Below are 23,296 nucleotides of genomic sequence, written 5' to 3' on the forward strand. Positions count from 1 at the left end.
GTTCGGACGGGCCCCAAGGAGAAGGGGCGAAGGTGGGCGCCTCGTGCCCTGATTGGCCGACGGGGCGCGCGCGGCCGGGGGGGCGGGGCGGACGCAGAGCCGCGTTTAGTCTAGCGCAGCGGTCGCGAGCGCTCTGGGTATCCTGTGCTGTGCCGCGCAGTTCGGCAGCAGCAGCCGCGGAGCAGTAGCCGCCGTGGGAGGGAGCCATGAAGCACTACGAGGTAAGAAGCGAGAAACAGGGACCGTGTGGCCACTGCTGACCCATTCTTTTTCCTTCTTTGCGGGACCACGGGACCCCACTTTCTGGTCCTGTGCCCCGAAGGAAGAGTCGGACGGCGCAGGCGCATTGGGCAAGCGTTGCGCCCCGGGCCACTCGTAAATTCCAATGCGCATGTGCGGAGGAGGTATTTATAAATCTGCAACCCAGGCTGTTTTGGGGGTGCTTTTTTTGGGGGGGTCTCTGCAGGGGCTGGGACGCTTGCAGGTTCCTTGTAGCTCCCCCGGCGGGCTGAGTTGCCGACTTTGTCATGGGAGCCACGAAGGTGCGGGACCCTTGCTCCCAATCCGAGGGAGTCTTGCACAAATCTTGCGCCACGCTGCCGCCACCAGCGTAGGAAGGGGCTTTGCAATCAGTCTTTATGTACGACCTTTGGACCCCTTCCCTCGCCCGGGACGTTCCCGGGAGACTTAGGCGGTGAGGGAGGTGCAGCTCCACTGCTGGCTTTCGCAGAGCAGCGAAGCCGATCTTGCTTTCTGGTTATCTAAGGTCATCTCCGTCAACCCTTGGGTGTCATCAAGGAGAAATCTACCACGCACAGCCACTCTTGAAGCCCATGTCTTCTGACTCCTAACTTGGGTCACTTTTCCCCCTAAAACGAAGCCGTTTGATGTGCTTATCGCCCTAGATGATAATATGATATTAATAATTCAACCAATTGTCCCTGAATTATTGCTGACTTTTAAGTAACTATCATCAAATAATAAAATTTGTTACCAGAATTCAAAATAAGAACAATTTAGCAAGTGCTTACTGTTGTGCTGGTGAGATTCTGTTACCTTGTATAAGAACTATTATTACTCCTGTTTGTAAGGATGAATAAAGTCTCAGAGATATCAAGTGACTTGTTCAGAGGCCCCTTGCTAGTAAATGCAAAACAGATAGGAGAACTCAGGACGCCAAGGTCTTAGTTCCTAGCCACTATGCCATGCTGGTCCTCAAACGAAAAACAGCAGGTCGAGCGATTTCTTGTTTCTCACTTCCCCTCCACTTTAAAAAATTCTGGCAAAATACACATAAAAGTTACCATCTTAACTATGTTTAAGTGTACAGTTCAGTGGCATTAAGAACATTCACGTTGTTGTACAACCATCCCCACCACCCATCTCCAGAACTCTTTGCATCTTGCAAAACAGAAGGTGTAGCCATTAAATTCTAATTCCCCATTCCTCTTCACCTCCGCCTCTGGCAACCACCCTTCTGCTTTCCGTCTCAATGAATTGACTACTCTAGGTACCCTGGATACGTAGAAGGAATTTTTTTTTTTTTTTCTTTCTGGAGACAGAGTTTCGGTCTTACTGCCCGGGCTGGAGTGCAATGGCGCGATCTTGGCCCACTGCAACCTCCGCCTTCTGGGTTTAAGCGATTCTCCTGCCTCGGCCTCCCGAATAGCTAGGATTACAGGTGCCTGCCCCCATGCCCGGCTAATTTTTTGTATTTTTAGTAGAGACGGGGGTTTCACCATGTTGGCCAGGCTGGCCTCAAACTCCTGACCTCAAGTGATTCGCCCGCCTCGGCCTCCCAAAGTAGTGGGATTACAGGTGTGAGCTAGCACGCTTGGCTGTTTTTATTCACAAGTTGAATATTACTACCTCTGCCCTCTTTATTGTTGTTATTTTTGGAAATTTACCCACAATCCTTTGAAGCCTTTGTTTTTTTGTTTTTTGTTTTTAGACAGAGTTTCACTCTTGTTGCGCAGGCTGGAGTGCAGTGGCGTGATCTCGGCTCACTGCAACCTCCACCTTCCAGATTCAAGTAACCTTCACCTCCCAGGTTCAAGTGATTCTCCTGCCTCAGCCTCCTGAGTAGCCGGAATTACAAGCATGAGCCACCACGCCCGGCTAATTTTGTATTTTTAGTAGAGACGGGGTTTCTCCATGTTGGTCAGGCTGGTCTCGAACCCCCGACCTCAGGTGATCCACCCACCTTGGCCTCTCAAAGTCCTGGGATTACAGGCGTGAGCCCCTGTGCCTGGCCCCTTAGAAGCCTTTAACTCAGAAATCCTGTAATTTTTGACATTGTATCAATAATGAGGAGGTTTGTATTCAATAATCTCTAATATGTCATTTACGTTTTCATTCTAGAATAAAGTTCTGATATGGGTTCCCCTCTCAAACTCTGTGTCTAAACCTGTAGTCCCACTACTGTAGTCTCAGCTACTCGGGAGGCTGAGGCAGGAGGATGGCTTGAGCCCAAGAGGTTGAGGCTGCAGGGAGCCCAGAAATCAGGCCACCGCACTCCAGCCTTGGCAACAGAGACCCTGTTTCAAGAAAAAAAAAAAAAAAGCCACCACGTCCAGCTTGAAACATGCAGTTTGGAACATCCATATGGCATTTTGCAAAATGTAGCTGGTTTAGTTTTGCTAGTTAACAGTCAGATAAAGTAGGCCTCTGAGCACCCTGGGGGTGAGCGCTTTTGTTTCAGGAAGCTGGGCACAGCCTGAGGCCCAAGACTTGGACTGGAGAATATGCTCTACCATACTTAATCCTTTTCTCTCCCAGAAAGAAGGGGGAGCTTTGGCCAGGCATGGTGGCTCACGCCTGTAATTGAGCACTTTGGTAGGCTGAGGTGGCTGGATCACTTGAGGTCAGGAGTTCGAGACCAGCCTGGCCAACATGGAGAAACCTCGTCTCTACTAAAAATACAAAATTGAGCCGGGTGTTGTGGCACACGCCTGTAATCTCAGCTACTTGGAGGCAGAGGTTGCAGTGAGCTGAGATCATGCCACTACACTCCAGCTTGAACAAGAGAGTGACAGTCTGTGTCAAAAGAAAAAAAAAAAGGGGGGGAAGCTTCAAACTCACTGTTCAAAGTGACCTTGGAGGAAAATAATAAATTAATAATTTTGCTGTGTTCTTTGTTATTCTCTACCAACCTTTGCCACGTACCCATGGAGGCGATAGCGACAGGGCTTCTGGGTGGGAGAAGCAGTTGTCTCCCGGCCTAGCGGATTGCATAGCAAGCAGATTAGTTTAACTGCGTGTGTTTATTATAGATGAATAAAAATAGAAAAGATGCTTTCACTCACATTTAACAGGCAATTTGAGAAAAGGTTTATCTACATCAAAGAATGCATTTCTGGCCGGGCGAGGTGGCTCATGCCTGTAATCCCAGCACTTTGGGAGGCTGAGGCGGGTGAATCACTCGAGATCAGGAGTTCGAGACCAACCTAGTCAACGTGGTGAAACCTCGTCTCTACTAAAAACAAAAAAATTAGCCGGGCATGGTGGCGCGTGCCTGTAGTTCCAGCTACTGGCTCAGAGGCTGAGGAATGAGAATCACGTGAACCTGGGAGGCGGAGTTGCAGTGAGCCAAGATCACGCCACTGTACTCCAGCCTGGGTGACACAGCGAGACTCCGTTTTAAAAAGGTAATAATAAATAAAGGATATATTTCAGCTGGGCACAGTGGCTTATGCCTGTAATCCCAGCACTTTGGGAGGCCAAGGTGGGCAGATCACGTGAGGTCAGGAGTTCGAGACCAGCCTGGCCAACATAATGAAACCCCATTTCCACTAAAAATACACATATTAGGCTGGGCGCAGTGGCTCACGCCTGTAATCCCAGCACTTTGGGAGGCTGAGGCAGGCGGATCATGAGGTCAGGAGATCGAGACCATCCTGGCTAACACGGTGAAACCCTATCTCTACTAAAAATACAAAAAATTAGCTGGTCGTAGTGGTGGGCACCTATAGTCCCAGCTACTCGGGAGGCTGAGGCAGGAGAATGGCGTGAACCCGGGAGGTGGAGCTTGCAGTGAGCTAAGATCGTGCCACTGCACTCCAGCTTGGGAGACAGAGCAAGACTCCGTCTCAAAAAAAAAATAAAAAACCAAAAATTAGCCAGGTGTGGTGGTGGGCGCCTGTAATCCCAGCTACTTGGGAGGCTGAGGCAGGAGAATCACTTGAACTCGGGAGGCGGAGGTTGCAGTGAGCTGAAATTGCGCCATTACACTCCAGCCTGGGTGACAAGAGCGAGACTCTGTCTCAAAAAAAAAAAAAAAAGAATCTATTTCTGCTTGGGACTAAATCCATCCTCCCACCCTCAAGCAGTCTCTTGTCCACTGAGAGGTTAGCCCCCTTCAAAAGACTTTCTTGGCTCCTGGAGAGACCTTGGAGGTTATGAAGTACAAGTTACAGTTGATAGAGGTAACGCCCAGAGGGGTGCAGGACGTGCTGACTGTCACACAATGAATTAATGTCTGGCTGAGGACTGATATCATGGCAGTTGGGATCCCAGCAGGAGGGGAGATTGGTGGCTGTTTCCATAGTAGCCTCATATCACTGCCAAATCTCATCTGATCTGAGAGGAAAAGTTATCCATTCTGTGGCCTGATTGAGGTGAAGCCTCTAGCTAGAACAGGTCACCTCCAGGCCTTGGCTGAAACCCTCCTCTTAGAATGCCAGAGCAGGCCTTGGCATTGTCTTGGGGTCAGAGCTAGGTCGGTAAGCGAACTGCTTATCCTAGGACACAGTAGTGTGTGTGTGTGTGTGTGTGTGTGTGTGTGTGTGTATGTATGTATGTACGTACGTATTTTATTGCTGTTTTTGCCACTGCTGATGAGACTCAAAGCAATGAGCCCAGTAGCAACTGGAAAAACAGCCACTACATCTTGTAAATGAGCCTGTTAATTCCAGAGAAAATCAGTCTCTTCAGCCTCCAGCTGTTCAGGTCTCTGCCTGTTTCCCGCAGCTGAGTACCCAGAGGTGAGGAAGCCTCAGCCTCTTGGGGTCCCCACAACCCGCATTTAGGATGCTTGCTTTTTTTTTTTTGTTGAGACGGAGTCTCCCTCTGTCACCCAGGCTGGAGTGCAGTGGCGCGATCTCAGCTCACTGCAACTTCCACCTCCCCAGTTCAAGTGATTTTCCTGCCTCAGCCTCCCAAGTAGATGTTATTATAGGCGCATGCCACCACGCCCGGCTAATTTTTGTAGTTTTAGTAGAGATGGGGTTCCACCATGTTAGTCCAGGCTGGTCTCGAACTCCTGGGCTCAAGCGATCCTCCTGCCTTGGTGTCCCAAAGTGCTGGGATTATAGGTGTGAGCCACTGCGCCTCGCCCAGGGGTGAGTCTTATTAGCACCTGATCGGATGGGAACTAGTGTTCCACTTTACAGATAATGCAGCTCAAGCTCAGAGAGGTAAACTCAGCTGGTCAAGGTCACAGAGCCTGGAAGCTGGGGAGCTGAACCTGGGTTTGTCTGACTCTAGTTTTCTCCACGCTGATGGCTTCTCTGCTGATGCTGTCCTGCTATGTTCAGAGGACAGAGCATCCCTGAAGGGAGGGTGAGGTGCTGCGGGTCAGTGTGGACTGCTGGGAGAGGATCTCTGTCCTAAAATCAGATGGGCTGCCCCTTGGAGTAAAGGCAGGATTGAGAGTGATGAGCCTTGGCTGGGTGCGGTGGTTCACGCTTGTAATCCCAGCACGTTGGGAGGCTGAGGCAGGAGAATCACCTGAGGCCACGAGACTAGCGTGGCCAACATGGCAAAACCCCGTCTCCAATAAAAATATAAAAATTAGCAGGGTATCATGGCGCGCACCTGTAATCACAGGTACTCGGGGGACTGAGGCAGGAGAATTCGTTTGAACCTGGGAGGTAGAGGTTGCAGTGAGCCGAGATTGTGCCACTGCACTCCAGCCTGGGCAACAGAGTGAGTCTGTCTCAAAAAAACAAAACAAAAAAACAAAGTGGCGAGCCTTGAGCTGTGGTGAACTATAAAGACCTTTCCTATATTAGCCGGACTCAGGCCAGATTCCTGAGGGGGTTGGGGAGGAACTTAGGCTTTTCAGATTTTCCTGCAGGCTTCTTGCTTTGAGCAGATGGTGACTCACTGGGCAGATTCTCCTGGTGGAGTCCCTTCTGTTCCCCTGGACGTAGCTTTGTACTTAGGCAATTTCTCTGCTGTAGGCACTCAGAATCTCAGAGCCCCAGGTTTGAGGGAATTTTTCTTGTTTAATTTCTGTAAAGTTACAGATGAGGGACCTGAGACCCAGAGAAGGCGGCCTTTTCCAGGGCTGCAGGCCAGTTCCCCTTTGGGTTGGGCAGTATTGATGATTGATACTGGGAAGGTGGCAGTGCCGGCGGGCTTTGGATCAGTGCTGGGCTCATATGCTTAACTGCCACTGACAAGGTTTGGAGCCCATGGGCAAGTTCTTTAGCCTCTTGAGCTAGTTGTATTTTTCTTTTTTTTTCCTGAGACAGAGTACCCCCTCTGTTGCCCAGGCTGGAGTGCAGTGGTGCCATCTTGGCTCACTGCAACCTCTGCCTCCCGGGTTCAAGTGATTCTCCTGCCTCAGTCTCCTGAGTAGCTGGGTTTACAGGCACCCACCGCCACGCCTGGCTAATTTTTGTATTTTTAGTAGAGATGGGGTTTCACCATATTGGCCAGGCTGGTCTCGAACTCCTGACCTTAAGTGATCCCCCCACATTGACCTCCCAAAGAGTTGGGGTTACAGGTGTGAACTCCCACGGCTTACCTTGACCTAGCTTTTTCATCCATAAAATGACACCTCGGTGTGCGAGACCCGGCTCACATTGTCTGATGGTGTGCATCTTCCCAACTCTGTGTTCAGGGATAGCAGGCTGACATCGCTAAGTCACAGGTAGGGTATTTACACCACGGAAAGTGGCAAGCGCTACAGCTCAAGCCCCTTCCTGTCTCCTGCCGGATGTTCATATTGACCGGGTTAGTTGTCCCTGCATCCCAGGGTTATTATTGTTTGAAGGGGTTCTTGGTCTAGTGAACATTGGATGAGCAGATACATGCCTGGAAAGCCTCAGCATGGTGCAGCACCTTGCAGCAGCTAACATTTGACAAGTAGTGTAACCCTACTCACCTCTGGACACAGTAGGGCAGATGTGGGGAGGCGGGGCCGAGGAGGCGGAGCTTGAGGAAGGGGAAGGGTGCCGAGGAGCGGGAGGCGGGTGCCGAGGAGGGGGAGGCGGGTCCCGAGGAGTGGGAGGCAGAGCTGAGCAGGAAAAGGCGTGTCCTGAGGAGGAGGAGGAGGCAGGGCCGAGGTGGAAGAGGCAGGTCCGGAGGAGGAGGGGGCAGGGCTGAGGTGGAGGAGGCGGGGCCGGGATGTGAGAGGCGGGGCCAGGGATGGGGAGGCGAGGCTGTGGAGGAAGAGGTGGGGATCAGGAAGAGGAGGCGGGGCAAGGAGAAAGCCGTGGGACCCGGGAGGGGGAGACGGGACCGAGTAGCAAGAAAGTGGGATGGGATGAGTGGTGGGCTTTGGTGTGTGCCAGGTGGAGTAGCTATTTCAGCCGCACCCAGGTGGGTTTAGAGGCTCCACCAGCTGGGCCCAGCAAAGCCCTCTGGACTGTCTGGTTCCTGAGATCAGAGGAGGTTTGACAGCCTTGAGTAAGGGCGGTGCTTGGAAAGGCCTTGCAGCTCTGATAAGGTGGTTGAGTTTGGTCGGGAATCCTGCACTTTCACTGACAAGTCTGGCTGCGTGAGAAAGGCCAGAGACCTTGAGCTAGTTGGTCAAGTTCAGGCCGAGTCTTAACACCTTCTTGCTGATATTGACAGTGGCAGCTGAGAATATTTTAATACCTGGGACATTTCCTGCAGCAGCCAGAACATAGTAATCGTCCTAGTAAATTACGGTGAATATAGTGCTTAATTCTAAGTGGGTTTTTTTTTTTCTTTTTTCTTTTTTTTTTTTTTTGAGACTGAGTCTGGCTCTGTCGCCCAGGCTGGAGTGCGGTGGTGGGATCTCAGCTCACTGCAAGCTCCGCCTCCCGGGTTTACGCCATTCTCCTGCCTCAGCCTCCCGAGTAGCTGGGACCACAGGCGCCCGCCACTTCGCCCGGCTAGTTTTTTGTATTTTTTAGTAGAGACGGGGTTTCACCGTGTTAGCCAGGATGGTCTCGATCTCCTGACCTCGTGATCCACCCGTCTCGGCCTCCCAAAGTGCAGGGATTACAGGCTTGAGCCACCGCGCCCGGCCTTTTTTTTCTTTTTTTGAGACGAAGTCTCGCTCTTGTCCCCTAGGCTGGAGTGCAATGGCGTGATCTTGGCTCACTGCAACCTCCGCCTCCCGGGTTCAAGCAGTTCTCCTGCCTCAGCCTCCCGAGTAGCTGGGATTACAGGCGCATGCCACCACACCCGGCCAATTTTTGTATTTTTAGTAGACACGGCGTTTCACCATGTTGGCCAGGCTGGTCTGAAACGCCTGACCTCAGGTGATCCACCCAGCTCAGCCTCCCAAAATGTTGGGATTACAGGCATGAGCCACGGCGCCCCGCAGTGTCAGTGCTTCTTATCTAGTAACATATCTAACTGTCATACTAAACATAAGAAATAGATGCTGTTCTTATCTCTACTTGACTGATGGAGAAACTGAGACGCAGAAGGTGAAGCGACTTGTCCACAGCTAGTGGGTAGCAGAGCTGGGATTCTTTTAGAACCAGAGTGGGCTTTGCTGTGGGTCGTGCACTGGGGGAAGAATGAAGCGTGTGGTGGTGGTAAAGGACTTGGAGGCCACCCACTCTGCCCTTGGGACAGTGACTTAACCTAAGCTTCAGTTTTGTCACCTGTGAGACCAGGATAAGGACACCTGGAGGCCTGTGGGGGAGTGTGAAGTTCCCAGCAGGCTTCGTGGCCCACAGGCAGGGTAAACATCATTAAGCAGAGAGGGACCCACGTTAGGCAGGTAAGGACAGGTCGGCATCTCCAGGGCTGCCTGAGATGCTTTTGGCATCTGACCTCTTTGGAAGGCCTCAAAACTTTTTTTTTTTTTTTTTTTTTGAGATGGAGTCTCACTCTGTGACCAGGCTGGAGTGCAGTGGCGTAATCTCGGCTCACTACAACCTCCGCTTCCTGGGTTCAAACGATTCTCCTGCCTTAGCCTCCCAGGTAGCTGGGATTACAGGCGTGCGCCACTGTGCCTGGCTAATTTTTGTATTTTTAGTAGAGACAGGGTTTCACCATCTTGGCCAGGCTGGTCTTGAACTCCGGGCCTCGTGATCCACCCGCCACGGCCTCCCAAAGTGCTGGGATTACAGGCGCGCCACCGCGCCTGGCTGAGAAAGGCCTCATAACTTAATGAAGAAGGTCCACCAGGTGCCAGGAGACAGACTGATGCCAAATATATGCCCAGAAGATAGAGGAAGAAACCCAGATGCCAGTGCCTCGGTTTTGATATAATGTCACACACTATGCAAGTCACATTTTTTGTGTGTGTGTGTGACAGAGTCTCGCTCTGTCGCCCAGGCTGGAGTGCATTGATGCGATCTCGGCTCACTGCAAGCTCCACCTCCCAGGTTCACGCCATTCTCCTGCCTCAGCCTCCCGAGTAGCTGGGACTACAGGCGCCCGCCACCATGCCTGGCTCATTTTTTGCATTTTTAGTGGAGACGGGTTTTCACCGTGTTAGCCAGGATGGTCTCAATCTCCTGACCTCGTTATCTGCCTGCCCTGGCCTCCGAAAGTACTGGGATTACAGGCGTGAGCCACTGCACCTGGCCACAAGTCACACTTTGAGATGATCAGCTCTTTTTTTCCTCATAGGAAGACCCTTGGGGAAGTCACCACACACTCAGAGCCAGTTTTTGATCTCTTATGACAAAGAATCATCCCAGAAATGGAGGCTGGAAGACAGTCTGGCCACCAGGTGCCTATCACAGCTGCCTCAGTAGGAGCATGCTGCTTCTGTTCCTGCTCCCTCCTGGCTTGCTGTCCCTCACCCAGCCACAGGCAGAAGGCCTTTTTGCCTGTGAGTGAGAGGATCTTAGTGTGCCATGACTCAGAACCCTCCCTCAGAGGCTTCTTGTCATCTGTCCCCTGCTTTCCTCACTTGTCACTGCGCTACTGTCTTTCATCTCTGCAGATACCCAAAGCCACGTTCCTGCCCTGAGTACATGCTGTTCCCTCGGCCCCCGATGCCGTTCCTTCTGCTTTTCTCACGCCTGGCCCTTCCTGTTACCGAGCACTCAGCTTCCATGTCCCCCAGAGAGACCTTCCTTGGCCATCCAATCTAGAGTCCATCCCCTTGCCTGTCACCCCGCCACCCCGCTCATCTCCTTCGCAGCCCTTCTGGGCTTGGGTTGGGTTGCATTTTCTTTCTTTCTTTTTTTTTTTTCTGAGACGGAGTCCTGCCCTGTTGCCCAGGCTGGAGTGCAGTGGTGGGATCTCGTCTCACTGCAACCTCTACCTCCCAGGTTCAAGGGATTTTCCTGCCTCAGCCTCCTGAGTAGCTGGGACTACAGGTGCCTGCCACCATGCCTGGCTAGTTTTTGTATTTTTATTTATTTATTAAAAAATATATTTTTTGGAGGCAGAGTCTTGCTCTGTCGCCTAGACTGGAGTGCAGTGGTGCGATCTTGGCTCTCTGCAACCTCCACCTCTGGGGTTCAAGCATTCTCCTGCCTCAGCCTTTTGAGTAGCTGGGATTACTGGTGCCCACCACCATACCCCCCTAATTTTTTTTTTTTTTTTTGAGACAGAGTCTTGCTCTGTCACCCAGGCTGGAGTGCAGTGGTGCAATCTCAGCTCACTGCAAGCTCTGCCTCCTGGGTTCACGCCATTCTCCTGCCTCAGCCTCCCCAGCAGCTGGGACTACAGGCGCATGCCACCTCGCCTGGCTAATTTTTTTGTATTTTTAGTAGAGATGGGGTTTCACTGTGTTAGCCAGGATGGTCTCGATCTCCTGACCTTGTGATCTGCCCGCCTCAGCCTCCCAAAGTGCTGGGATTACAGGCGTGAGCCACTGCTCCCGGCCGATTTTTGTATTTTTAGTACAGATGGGGTTTCACTGTGTTGGCCAAACTGGTCTTGAGCTCCTGACCACAGGTGATCCACCTGCCTCGGCCTCCCAAAGTGCTGGGATTACAGGCATGAGCCACCATGCCTGGCCACAATTTTTGTATTTTTGTATTGAGGTTTCACCATGTTGGCCAGGATGGCCTTGAATTCTTGATCTTAAGTGATCTGCCCGCCTCGGCCTCCCAAGTAGCTGGGACTGCAGGTGCATGTACCACTATGTCTGACTGTTATTTTATTTATTTCTTTATTTATGTTTTGAGATGGAGTGTTGCTTTTGCCCAGGCTGTAGTGCAGTGGAATGATCTCGACTCACTGCAACTTCCGCCTTCCGGTTTCAAGCCATTCTTTTGCCTCAGCCTCCTGAGTAACTGGGACTACAGGCCACACATGGCTAATTTTGATATTTTTAGTAGAAACAGGGTTTCACCATGTGGGCCAGGCTGGTCTTGAACTCCTGAGCTCAAGTGATCTGCCCACCTCGGCCTCCCGAAGTGCTGGGATTACAGGCATGAGCCATTATACTCGGCCAGTGCCTGGCTAATTTTTAAAGGATTTTTTTGGTAGAGACACAGACTTACCATGTTGCCCAGGCTGGTCTTGAATTCCTTGGCTCAAGTGATCTCCTGCCTCAGCCTCTCAAAGCTCTGGGATTCTAGGTGTGTGCCACCGTGCCTGGCTGGAAACCAGCTTCTTCTGGCCTCTTGGCCACAAGCCCTGGGCCTATCCTGCCCTTGGCTGTCCTGTTCCCCATCATCTCAACCCTCCTGGCACAGGGGCCCTTCTGAGATGGAAGCTGCCAAGACAACACTGGGGCCTGCCCCTCACCACACAGGTTGTGGGCAGGTTCTGCTGGTCCAGGCCTTTTCCCGTCATGGGGCCCTGCCTCTCTTTTCCAGTCCATCACTTATTCATTAGTTCATTCGTTCCAACATGTTTTTTTCCCTCTTACCAATGCTAAGAATTCTGGGAAGAATGAACCACTTTCTCTGCCCTCAAGATCTTTTCATTTAAGCCAAGACCTGAAGGTCGAGGTCTTTGGGGCCAGGGGCCAGGGAGGAGAATGGTGTTCTAGGCAGAGGGAACCGAGTGGTGTGTGCAGAGGCATGGAGCCCGGGGTTTGCAGATGTCCCACGTTGAGGGATGAGGCTGACAGGGCAGGGCTTCGTAGCCACCCAGAGAGACCTGTGGGCTTCAATTCATTTTTTTTTTTTTTTTTTTGAGATGGAGTTTCACTCTTGTCACCCAGGCTGGAGTGCAGTGGCGCAATCTTGGGTCACTGCAATCTCCGCCTCCTGGGTTCAAGCGATTCTCCTGCCTCAGCCTCCCGATTAGCTGGGATTACCAGCTAATGTGCCACCACGCCTGGCTTATTTTTTGTATTTGTAGTAGAGACAGGGTTTCACCAGGCTGGTTTCGAACTCCTGACCTCAAGTGATCCGCCCACCTCGGCCTTCCAAAGTGCTGAGATTACCGGCGTGAGCCACTGTGCCCTGCCTCATTTTGATGGCAATGAAAGTTCCTTTCCTGTTTTATTCAGTTACCTATGAATTATTGTTTTTAGTAGAGACGGGGTCTTGTTATATTGCCCAGGCTGGTCTCTGACTCTTGGGCTCAAGTGATCCTCCTGCCTTGACCTCCCAAAGTGCTGGGATTACAAGTGTGAGACACCATGCCCGACCACATTCTGCTGATTTTACCTAAAAGGTTCCCTACTGGAGGGCAGTTCATTTTTTAAATCCTTAGGGGACCCTCATAGTGTATTTTGTTTGTTTGTTTGTTTGTTTTTGAGATGGGGTTTCACTTTTGTGGTCCAGGCTGGAGTGCAGTGGTGCAATCTGGGCTCACTGCAACCTCCGCCTCCTGGGTTCAATCGATTCTCCTGCCTCAGCCTCCCAAGTAGCTGGGATTACAGGCGTCCAGCACCACTCGCGGCTAATTTTTTAATTTTTAGTAGAAACGGTGTTTCGCTCTGTTGGCTAAGGTGGTCTCGAACTCCTGACTTCAGGTGATCCACCCGCCTTGGCCTCCCAAAGTGTTGGGATTATAGGCGTTGAGGCACTGTGCCCGGCCACCATGGTGTTTGTAGTGAAAATGCACAGAGCACGTGCTCCTTATTCTGAGAAGCGTACCGTGGATTGCGTGTGGGGTTTACCGGGAGCAGACCGACTCACCCCAGTTCCATGGTTGGCTGGACGTGGGTCATGAGTGTTTCCCAGCCCTGCAAGGTGTGAAGGCCGTCTCTGTGGCCCTGTCGCTGTGTCACACTGACCTGGCCCTGTCCCTGCTCGAACCAGGCTCTTATGTAAGCCGAGGCAGCCACTCACAGACTGCCTGAGAGACTGCAGGAGTTTGTGCGGTCTCCTGGGTCCTTCTAAATTCTTGTTTTTTTTTCCCCCATTTGAAAGTGAACAGGGATCACTGGCCGGAGCGTGGGAACTGGGCTTGTCCTCAGGGTGAGGGCCAAGTTGGGGGTGGGGTGGGAAGTTAACACAAGCCCTGGGGCTTCAGGAACCATCTGGAAACAGGCTGAAGTCAGGGAGCTGAGCCTCGAGGCTCCTGTGGGGAGAAGCTGTTCCTCCAGACACACCTCAAGTGTCTAACTCAGGAGGCGGGCAGGTGGGTGGAGCTGCTGAATGAACGTTTCTCAGGAGCTGGGTGGGGTTGGAGGATTGCAGAGGGTGGGGTGGGGGTGTGTGTGCAGATACTGGAATTCCTGAGGAGACATGTATGGTTGGAAACAGTGTATTGTTGGGATATTACTTGTTTCAGATAATCGTCCCCACCCCTGCGGAGTCTCCCTTTGTTGCCCAGGCTGGAGTGCAATGACACGATCTTGGCTCAGTGCAACCTCTACCTCCTAGGTTCAGGCGATTCTCCTGCCTCAGCCTCCTGAGTAGCTGGGATTACAGGTGCCCGCCACCACGCCCGGCTAATTTTTGTATTTTTAGTAGAGACGGAGTTTCACCATGTTGGCCAGGCTGGTCTCGAATTCCTGACCTCAAATGATCCTCCCGCCTCAGCCTCCCAAAGTGCTAGGATTACAGGCGTGAGCCAACGCGCCGGGCCCAGAGAATAGTTTTAACGAAGTCTCCCAGCCAGGGGTGGGGGATCCACAGAGGACAGAGCTGGAGAATCCCAATCCAAATACTGGTGTGGGGACGGTTTCTGGAGAGGCTGGCTGTGTGGTCTTGGTCTGAATGTGACAAAATACCTCCAAGAGGCCTCTGCCCCTGACTCACCCAGGCTGTGCTCATCACCTTATCACCACTCATGTTTGAGTTCTCCACACGGCACTTGGCACCTTCTGATAAGGCATGTTTGTGTAAGCTCCTGGCTGTACCCTGTAACCCCTGGCCCTGGGGAGGGTCTCCGGATACTTGTGGAATGAGTATGTGAATGTTGGTTAGAGGCCACTGTCCTACAGAGCAAAGCACGGGACAGGTTCAGGCGTTCAGCCGCATAATTGATGTCTGCCCTCAAAAGTCACTGCAGCTGATGAGGACAAAGGTGCTTGCATGATCTCAGGGTGTGCAGCCATTCTGCGGGACTGGCAGGTCTGGCTTTGAGCGTGGATCCTGAGCTTATAGCATATCCTTGATGACAGTAGTGGAGGGTTCTGCTCTTCCTTGAACCTGGCTCATCTTTTGCTGCTGTGGAGTTTGGCCATTCCTTTTTTTTTTTTTTTTTTTGAGACAGGGTCTCGCTCTGTCAGCCAGGCTGGAGTGCAGTGGCACGATCACGGCTCCCTACAACCTCCAACTCCTGGGTTCAAGGGATTCTTGTGCCCCAGCCTCCCAAGTAGCTGAGACCACAGGTGCATGCCACCACGCCCAGCTAATTTTTTTTTTTTTTTTTTTTTTTTTTTTTTTTTTGAGACGGAGTCTCACTGTGTCTCCCAGGCTGGAGTGCAGTGGGCAGATCTCAGCTCACTGCAAGCTCCGCCCCCCGGGTTCACGCCATTCTCCCGCCTCAGCCTCCTAAGTAGCTGGGACTACAGGCGCCCGCTACCGCGCCCGGCTAGTTTTTTTTGTATTTTTAGTAGAGACGGGGTTTCACCATGTTAGCCAGGATAGTCTCGATCTCCTGACCTTGTGATCCACCCGCCTCGGCCTCCCAAAGTGCTGGGATTACAGGCTTGAGCCACCGCGCCCGGCCAACGCCCAGCTAATTTAAAAATTTTCTGTAGAGACAGGGTCTTGCTATGTTGCCTGGGCTGGTCTTGAACTCACGGGCTCCAGTGATCCTCCTGCCTCTGTTTCCCAAAGTGCTGGGATTACAGACATGAGCCACCACGCCCGGCAGGTGGCTTGTTTTGAACCAGTGACACCTCAGAATCTAGGAACTAGGGTGTCCTTTTCACTACTTCCCTCCTCTATTCCCTCCCTGGTCCAAGCCACCTGCTCTGCCCTGGGTTGTTTCCAAGCCTCTCACCGCTGTCTCTGAAGCCACATTTGCTCCCCTACTGTTCCTCTGTCCCCAGCAGAGATGATTCTTCGAGAAACCCAAGCAGCCTGTGGCCCTCCAGCGATTCCTCATTGCTCAAGGGTAAAACCTAAAGCACTTGTCTTGGCTCCACTCCAGCCTACTGCTCAGCTGCTCCCCCTACAGTTTACTCAGTTCCAGCCTCGGGTGTCACCCGCTTCCCCAAAGCTCTGTGCTACCCCAGGGCCTTTGCATTCCCCGCCAGGGAGCCTCATGCTGGCCCTCTGCTGAAATCCCATTTCCTCAGCAGGGCCTTCCCGGGCACACCCACTGTGGCCCTCTGGGCCCTCTGCCCTGCTGTCTCCTCTCCACAGCGCCTGGTACATCGTGACCCCGTATTATGTAATAGGTGCTTTGTTCACGTCCCATTGAGCACCAGCAAGCCTGGGGGGTGGGGAGGATGGCCTCTCTCAGTCGTGCACACTGTCATATCCCGGCCCTGGATCACTGCCCGCACGCTCCTGTCACACGTAGACCCGCCTGACTGCCATTCATCACCGAGCCCAGCAGCTGGCACAGGCAGGCCCGGCGCAGCAAGAGGCACAGTCCATGTTGCTTGCTTGCATGGCGACTGCAAACTGCACAGTTAGCAGAAAAGGTTTTTGGGAGTGACAGACACCCCTGCACACGGTTGAGCCCTTTGTAAGTCTCCGTGTGACAAGTACCTCCCTGCTGTGCTTGGGAAAGGGCTGCGACTTGGGAAGGCTGTGTGGGTTCCCCGGCTTCTTCCTGCTGTCCCCGAGGAACATTGGAAATGGGTCACAACGCAGCAAGTAATTGCAGCCGCCCTCAGGCAGAGCTGAGTGGCTCAGTATTCCATTCAAGGCTTGATCAGAGCTCCTCTGGGCCACATAGAGCCCCCAGGACATGGCTGGACTAGGAGTTGGGGCCCTGATCTCCCTCCCTGGCCAGGTCACGCCCGCCATGCCACTTGACTCTTGGGGACCTGCCTGGAAGGTGGGGGAGTGATCCAGGCTAGCTCGTCCCTGGGGACCGAGTCCTGCTGCACCTGGGGTGGTCACAAATCTGCTTTCAGAAAAATCATGGGGGTGGGGCTAGGGGGCTACTCAGCTGGGAAATCATTACAGACATTTCCGATCGTGGATCGCAGTGAAAGTTTTTGGGCATCTAACTCGGAAGTAATTCTAGATTTGGGATTTTTTTTTGCTCTAAGAAAACTCCACCTTAGGCCAGGTGCGGTGGCTCACACCTGTAATTTCAACACTTTGGAAGGCCGAGGTAGGCACATCACTTGAGGTCAGGAGTTCAAGACCAGCTTGGTCAACATGCTGAAACCCTGCCTCTACTAAAAATACAAAAATTTGCCGGTACAGTGGCACATGCTTGTAATCCTGGCTACTTGGGAGGCTGAGGCAGGAGAATTGCTTGAACCCGGGAGGGAGAGGTTGTAGTGAGCAACCTCCTGAAGAAATTTTCTTTTTCTTAATTATTTATTATAGAAACAGGGCTCTCACTATCTCGACCTGGCTGCATGCACTACCATGTCTAGCCTGAAGTTTTCTTTTTATGCTTAGAACCTTTGGTCACTGAAATATTTCTTAAACATTAAATTTCTTTTTTTCTTTTCTTTTTTTTTTTTAAGACGGAGTCTTGCTCTGTTGCCCTGCCTGGAGTGCAGTGTCGCAATCTTGGCTTGCTGCAACCTCTGCCTCTGAGGACGGGTTCAAGCCATTCTCCCATCTTAGCCTCCCAGGTAGCTGGGACTGTACAGATGCACGCCACTACACCCAGCTAGTTTCAGTATTTTTGGTAGAAACAGGGTTTCACTATGTTGGCCAGGCTGGTCTCAAACTCCTGACCTCAAGTGATCTGCCCACCTTGGCCTCCCAAAGTGCTGGGATTACAGGCATGAGCCACTGCACCCAGCCTAAAAATTAAATTTCAATTCAATGTGATAGGGTAATTAGTGCTAACCTTCAGTCATAAACATGTATTAGTATAAGATCCTATGAAGGAGGCGAACAGAAACCAACTTCAAAGCGAAAGAGAGCAAATGTTAAAGAGCTTATTCATAGCCTCTTATTTTTTTTTAAAGGGATAATGGTAGGGTTCAAATTACTAAAGCATTTAGACTCTGTAGATAGATTTAACAGAGCCCTGTAAATGTTTATGTAAAAATTTTAATACCGACAGTAGGCCAAAAATGACATCTTTGGCAACTCTTAAAGCTTAGGTAAAAAATACTAGATGTCACCTTAAAAATGTTGGGGGTGTATATAACATTTGCAAAATTATTTTAGGAGCAAAAGTTTGCAGAGCACTGAGTTTGCACACTCAGATATTTCTGTCTGATTCAGGATGGGAGGGTGGTGGCAGCTGGTGCTTCTCAATGAACTGGATCTCTCCATGTGGATTTTTTATTATTTTATTTTATTTTTTATTTATTTATTTTTTGAGATGGAGTCTTGCTCTGTCGCCCAGGCTGGAGTGCAGTGGCGCAATCTCAGCTCATTGCAAGCTCTGCCTCCCGGGTTCATGCCATTCTCCTGCCTCAGCCTCCTGAGGAGCTGGGACTACAGGTGCCCGCCACCATGCCCAGTTTTCTGTTTTTGTTTTTTGTATTTTTAGTAGAGACGGGCTTTTACTGTGTTAGCCAGGATGGTCTTGATGTCCTGACCTTGTGATCTGCCCGCCTCGGCCTGCCACAGTGTTGGGATCACAGACATGAGCCACTGCGCCCGGCCTATTTTATTTTCTGTTTTTTGAGACAGAGTCTCACTCTGTTGCCCAGGCTGGAGTGCAGTGGCATGAACTCTGCTCACTGCAACCTCTGCCTCCCAGGTTCAAGCGATTCTTGTGCCTCAGTCTCCAGAGTAGCTGGGACTACAGGCGTGTGTCACCACACCCAGCTAATTTTTTGTGTTTTCAGTAGAGATGGATTTTCACCATGTTGGCCAGGATGGTCTCAAACTCCTGACCTCAGGTAATCCACCTGCCTTGGGCTCCCAAAGTGCTGGGATTATAGGCGTGAGCCACCGTGCCTGGCCTAATATGTATATTTTTTTGAGTCAGGGTCTCATTCTGTCACCCAGGTTGGAATGCAATGGTGCTATTATAGTTCACTGCAGCTTGGGCCTCCTGGGCTTAAGCAGTACTCCTGCCTCAGCCTCCTAAGCAGCTGGGACTACAGGTGCATGCCACCTACAGCCGGCTACTTTTGTTTAATTTTGGTAGAGATGGGGGTCTTGTGATGTTGCCCAGGTTGGTTTTGGGTCTTGGACTGTGGGCCTCAAGGGATCCTCCTGCCATGGCCTCCCAACCATGTGGATGTTTAATGGGCATTTCTTTTTTTTTTTGAGACAGAGTCTTGCTCTGTCGCCCAGGCTGGAGTGCAGTGGTGTGATCTCAGCTCATTGCAACCTCCACCTCCCGGGTTCAAGCGATTCTCCTGCCTCAGCCTCCCGAGTAGCTGGGACTACAGGCGCATGCCACCACGCTCGGCTAATTTTTTGTGTTCTCAGTAAAGATGGGGTTTCACTGTGTTAGCCAGGAGAGTCTTCATCTCCTGACACCATGATCCGCCCCCCTTGGCGTCCTAAAGTGCTGAGATTACAGGGGTGGGCCACCATGCCTGACCCTAATGGACATTTCAAACTTTACATGTCCAAAATGGAGCTTCTGATTTTTCCCCTTGAACCTGCATTTCCCCACCCCAGTTTGTGGCAGTTCCGGCCTGTTACCCAGGCCCTAAGCTGTTTGACTCTGCTCTTTCTCTCATACCTCATGTCCAAATGTCAGCACATCCCTAAGCTCAGCATTCTAGAATTTAACCTCTTCGCATCAGCCTCACTGCTGTTACCAGGCCTAAGCCACGGGTTGGCAAACTTAATCCACCTAGTAAAGATCTTAGGCTTTGCCTAAGGGTCTCTGCAGCACTACTCATTTCTGCCGTCTCTCTTTTTTTTTTTTTTGAGACGGAGTTTTGCTCTGTCGCCCAGGCTGGAATGCGGTGGTGCGATCTCAGCTCACTGCAACCTCCGCTTGCTAGGTTCAAGCAATTCTCCTGTCTCAGCCTCCCAAGTAGCTGGGATTACAGGTGCGCATCACCACGCCCAGCTAATTTTTGTATTTTAGTAGAGACAGGGGTTCGCCATATTGGCCAGGCTGGTCTCGAACTCCTGATTTCAAGTGATCTGCTCACCTTGGCCTAAAAGTGCTGGGATTACAGGCATGAGCCTCCGCATCCAGCCATCTCAGACATCTTAGTGGCAGTGATACCACTACAGTGGCAGCCATATATGAATATATCACATACAGACGTCATCCAGTGAGCATGGCACGTTCAATACAACTCTATTTATGGCCACCGAAATTGAATTTAATTTTCACGTGTCATGAAATAGGTTTCTTTGATTTCTTTTCCACCCGCTTAAAAATGGTAAAAACCTCATTTATTTTTTAAAAGATAAAACAAATGTTAAAGCCATTTTTAGTTTGTTCAAAAGCCGGCAGTAGACCAGAGTCGCCCTCTCGGCTGTAGTTTGCTGACCCCTTTGTCTAAGCCATCATTATCTTCACAGAATTATTTCTACAACCTTTAATTGGACTTTTTTTTTTTTTGGATGCAGCCTTACTCTGTTGCCAGGCTAGGGTGCAGTGGTGCGATCTCGGCTCACCACAACCTCCGCCTCCCGGGTTCAAGCAGTTCTCCTGCCTCAGCCTCCCAAGTAGCTGGGACTACAGGCATGTGCCACCATGCCCAGCTAATTTTTGTATTTTTCATAGAGACGGGGTTTCCCCATTTTGGCTAGGCTGGTCTTGAACTCCTGACCTTGTGATCTGCCCTCGGCCTCCTAACCCGGCTAAGTTTTTAATAGTTTTTGTAGAGATAGCGGTCTCGCTATGTTGCCCAGCCTGGCCTCAAACTCTTGGGCTCAAGTGATCCTCCTGCCCTGGCCTCCCAAAGTGCTGGGATTACAGGCATGAGCCAGTGTACCTGACCTGCACTCTGCTTTTGGCCACTTTATAAAATACTGTAGGCCAGGCACGGTGGCTCATGCCTGTAATCCCAGCACTTGCGGAGGCCGAGGCGTGCAGATCACGAGGTTAGGAGTTTGATACGTGCCTGACCAACATGGTGAAACCCCATCTCTACTAAAAATACAAAAATTAACTGGGCATGGTGGCATGCACCTGTAATCTCAGCTACTCAGGAGGCTGAGGCAGGAGAATCACTGGAACCTGGCAGGCGGAGGTTGCAGTGAGCCGAGATTGTGTCACTGCACTCTAGCCTGGGTGACAGAGTGAGACTCTGTCTCAGAAAAAATAAATAAATAAAAAATAAACTGTACACCTGGCCCCATCAACTGCCACTCCCTGTCCGCTTTCCTTTTTTTCTTCTTTCCATGTCACATGTCACGTTTGAATATATTACTTATAGCGATTTATTTCATTGTCATTCTTTCTTTGCTAAGATGTCAGTTTCATGCAAGCAAGGATTTTTGTCTTCTATAGCTGAACCCCAAAGTTCTTAACAGTACCTGGCATGTGTCAGTGAACAAACAAGCCTCAGCTTCCTTATCTGCAAAAGAGGATGAATACATTGCAAAGGAGATGATTCGTGTTGAGGATAAGCCTCGGTGCCTCGGTTATTCGTGTTGAGGATAAGCCTCGGTTGTGAGTGGGCAGGTGGTGGTAGCTGCTGCCGCTTGTATAAGGCCAGACACATAGATCCCAGTCTAGGCTATTTGGCAAGCTGAGCTCATGGGGGTGGACTAACCTGTCTGCTGGACTTGGGCAGTGGGGGGCTTGGCTCCTTCAGTCAGTTTGTGTCCGCAGGGCTCAGCCTCTGGCCCCCTTACAGCTTCCTGGTCCGACAGCGCCTTCCTGCCCTGAGCTGGAGAGAGACCCAGGTGTGGTCACCAACTGCCACCCAGCCGTGGGTGCAGGGATGCAGTTCTGTACCATTCCCCGGGGGTCTGGGACCCGGGGAGTTGGGTGGTTGGTTCTTGCACTGGAGCTCCTTGAGGGCTGGCCCCAGTGGCTAGGAGCATCAATTTTTTTTTTTTTTTTGAGACGGAGTCTCGCTCTGTTGCCCAGGCTGGAGTGCAGTGGCCAGATCTCAGCTCACTGGAAGCTCCGCCTCCCGGGTTTACGCCATTCTCCTGCCTCAGCCTCCCGAGTAGCTGGGACTACAGGCGCCCGCCACCTCGTCCGGGTAGTTTTTTGCATTTTTTAGTAGAGACGGGGTTTCACCGTATTGGCCAGGATGGTCTCGATCTCCTGACCTCGTGATCCGCCCGTCTCGGCCTCCCAAAGTGCTGGGATTACAGGCTTGAGCTACCGTGCCCGGCCCAATTTTTTTTTTTTTTAGACGGCGTCTTGCTCTGTTGCCCAGGCTGGAATGTGGTGGCATGATCTCAGCTCACTGCAACCTCCACCTCCTGGGTTCATGTAATTCTTCTGTCTCAGCCTCCCAAGTAGCCGGGACTACAGGCACATACCACTATGCCTGGCTAATTTTTATAGAGACAGGGTTTCACCATGTTGGCCAGGCTAGTCTCGAACTCCTGACATCAGGTGATCCACCTGCCGCGGCTTCCCAGCGTACTGGGATTACAGGCATGAGCCACCGCACCCGGCCAATTATTATATTTTGTGTAAGAGACGGAGTTGTGACATGTTGCCCAGGCTGCAGGAATTCCCTAATTCATAAGCAGTCCTTGTGTTAGATCCTCTTGCAGGCACACCCATTTACTAATTGGAGAAGCAGATAGGCAAGGCAGGTCTGACACCGCCCCCTGTGGCAGTGCCTCTCAGTCAGCACTGAGGACATGCCCCTGCTTTTCCAGGCCCATTGACGGTCTTAGTTTGTGACAGGAAAGCATGCAGGAGGCATTGCCCAGCTGTCAACCCTGCCTGGGCCCCGCTGTGGTATGAGCTGCTGATAGACCTTCTGCTCTGGTACAGCCTGGCTGTGTGAGGCTGTGGGGCAGAGGCCAGCGGGCTGGGTCCTCAGGCCAGGCAGAGGCTCAGTCCTCAGTGTCTGCTGGAGGATTGCATGCAGGGTGGTGGTGGGGGGTTTTTTTTTTTTTTTTGGTTTTACCCTTATTTCTTTATTTCTTCCTTTCTTCCTCTTTCTCTCTTTCTTCCTTTCTTTCCCTCCCTCCCTTCTCTTTCTTTTCTCTTTCCTTCCTTCCTTCTTCTCTCTCCTTCTTTCTCCCCTTCCTTCCTTCCTTCCTTCCTTCCTTCCTTCCTTCCTTCCTTCCTTCCTTCCTTCCTTCCTTCCTTCCTCGCTCTCTCTCTCTTTCTTTCTTTCTTTCTCTTCCTCTCTTCCTTTCCTTTTTTTTTTTTCCGTTGGACAGAGTCTTGCTGTGTCTCCCAGGCTAGAGTTCAGTGGTGTGATCTCACGCTTACTGAAACCTCCACCCCAGGTTCAAGCGATTCTCCTGCCTCAGCCTCCCGAGTAGCTGGGACTACAGGCGCCCGCCACCACGCTCGGCTAATTTTTTGTGTTTTTAGTAAAGATGGGGTTTCACTGTGTTAGCCAGGATAGTCTCGATCTCCTGACCCCATGATCCGCCCCCCTCGGCATCCTAAAGTGCTGGGATTACAGGTGTGAGCCACCGTGCCTGGCCTTTCTTTTTTTTTGAGATAGGGTCTCATCTGTCGCCCAGGCTGGAGTACAGTCAGTGGTGCAGTCATAGCTCACTGCAGCTTTGACCTCCTGGGCTCAAGCAATTCACCTACCCTGGCCTTCCAAAGTGTTGAGATTACAGGTGTGAGCCACTGTGCCCGGCCTTTTCCTTTTTCT

At 51.4% G+C, this 23,296-nt stretch overlaps 1 protein-coding gene across 3 annotated transcripts in view; it reads left to right on the forward strand.

Moving 5' to 3' along the window:
- Positions 1–70: 70 nt before the first annotated feature.
- Positions 71–23,296, forward strand: part of TECR (trans-2,3-enoyl-CoA reductase) — a 36,946-nt gene continuing 13,720 nt past the window's right edge. Inside the window, exons 1-2 of one of the 3 annotated variants that reach the window (XM_025369065.1) lie at positions 71–221; positions 15,521–15,585. In XM_025369065.1, coding sequence (XP_025224850.1) covers positions 15,526–15,585 — 60 coding nt within the window. In that variant the 5' untranslated portion in view covers positions 71–221; positions 15,521–15,525. The remainder of the gene's footprint in view (positions 222–15,520; positions 15,586–23,296) is intronic. The other 2 variants (XM_025369066.1, XM_025369064.1) reach the window with 2 other exon arrangements.

This window comes from Theropithecus gelada, chromosome 19 (genome assembly GCF_003255815.1).
Source record: "Theropithecus gelada isolate Dixy chromosome 19, Tgel_1.0, whole genome shotgun sequence".
In the NCBI taxonomy this organism is placed as follows: Eukaryota; Metazoa; Chordata; class Mammalia; order Primates; family Cercopithecidae; genus Theropithecus; species Theropithecus gelada.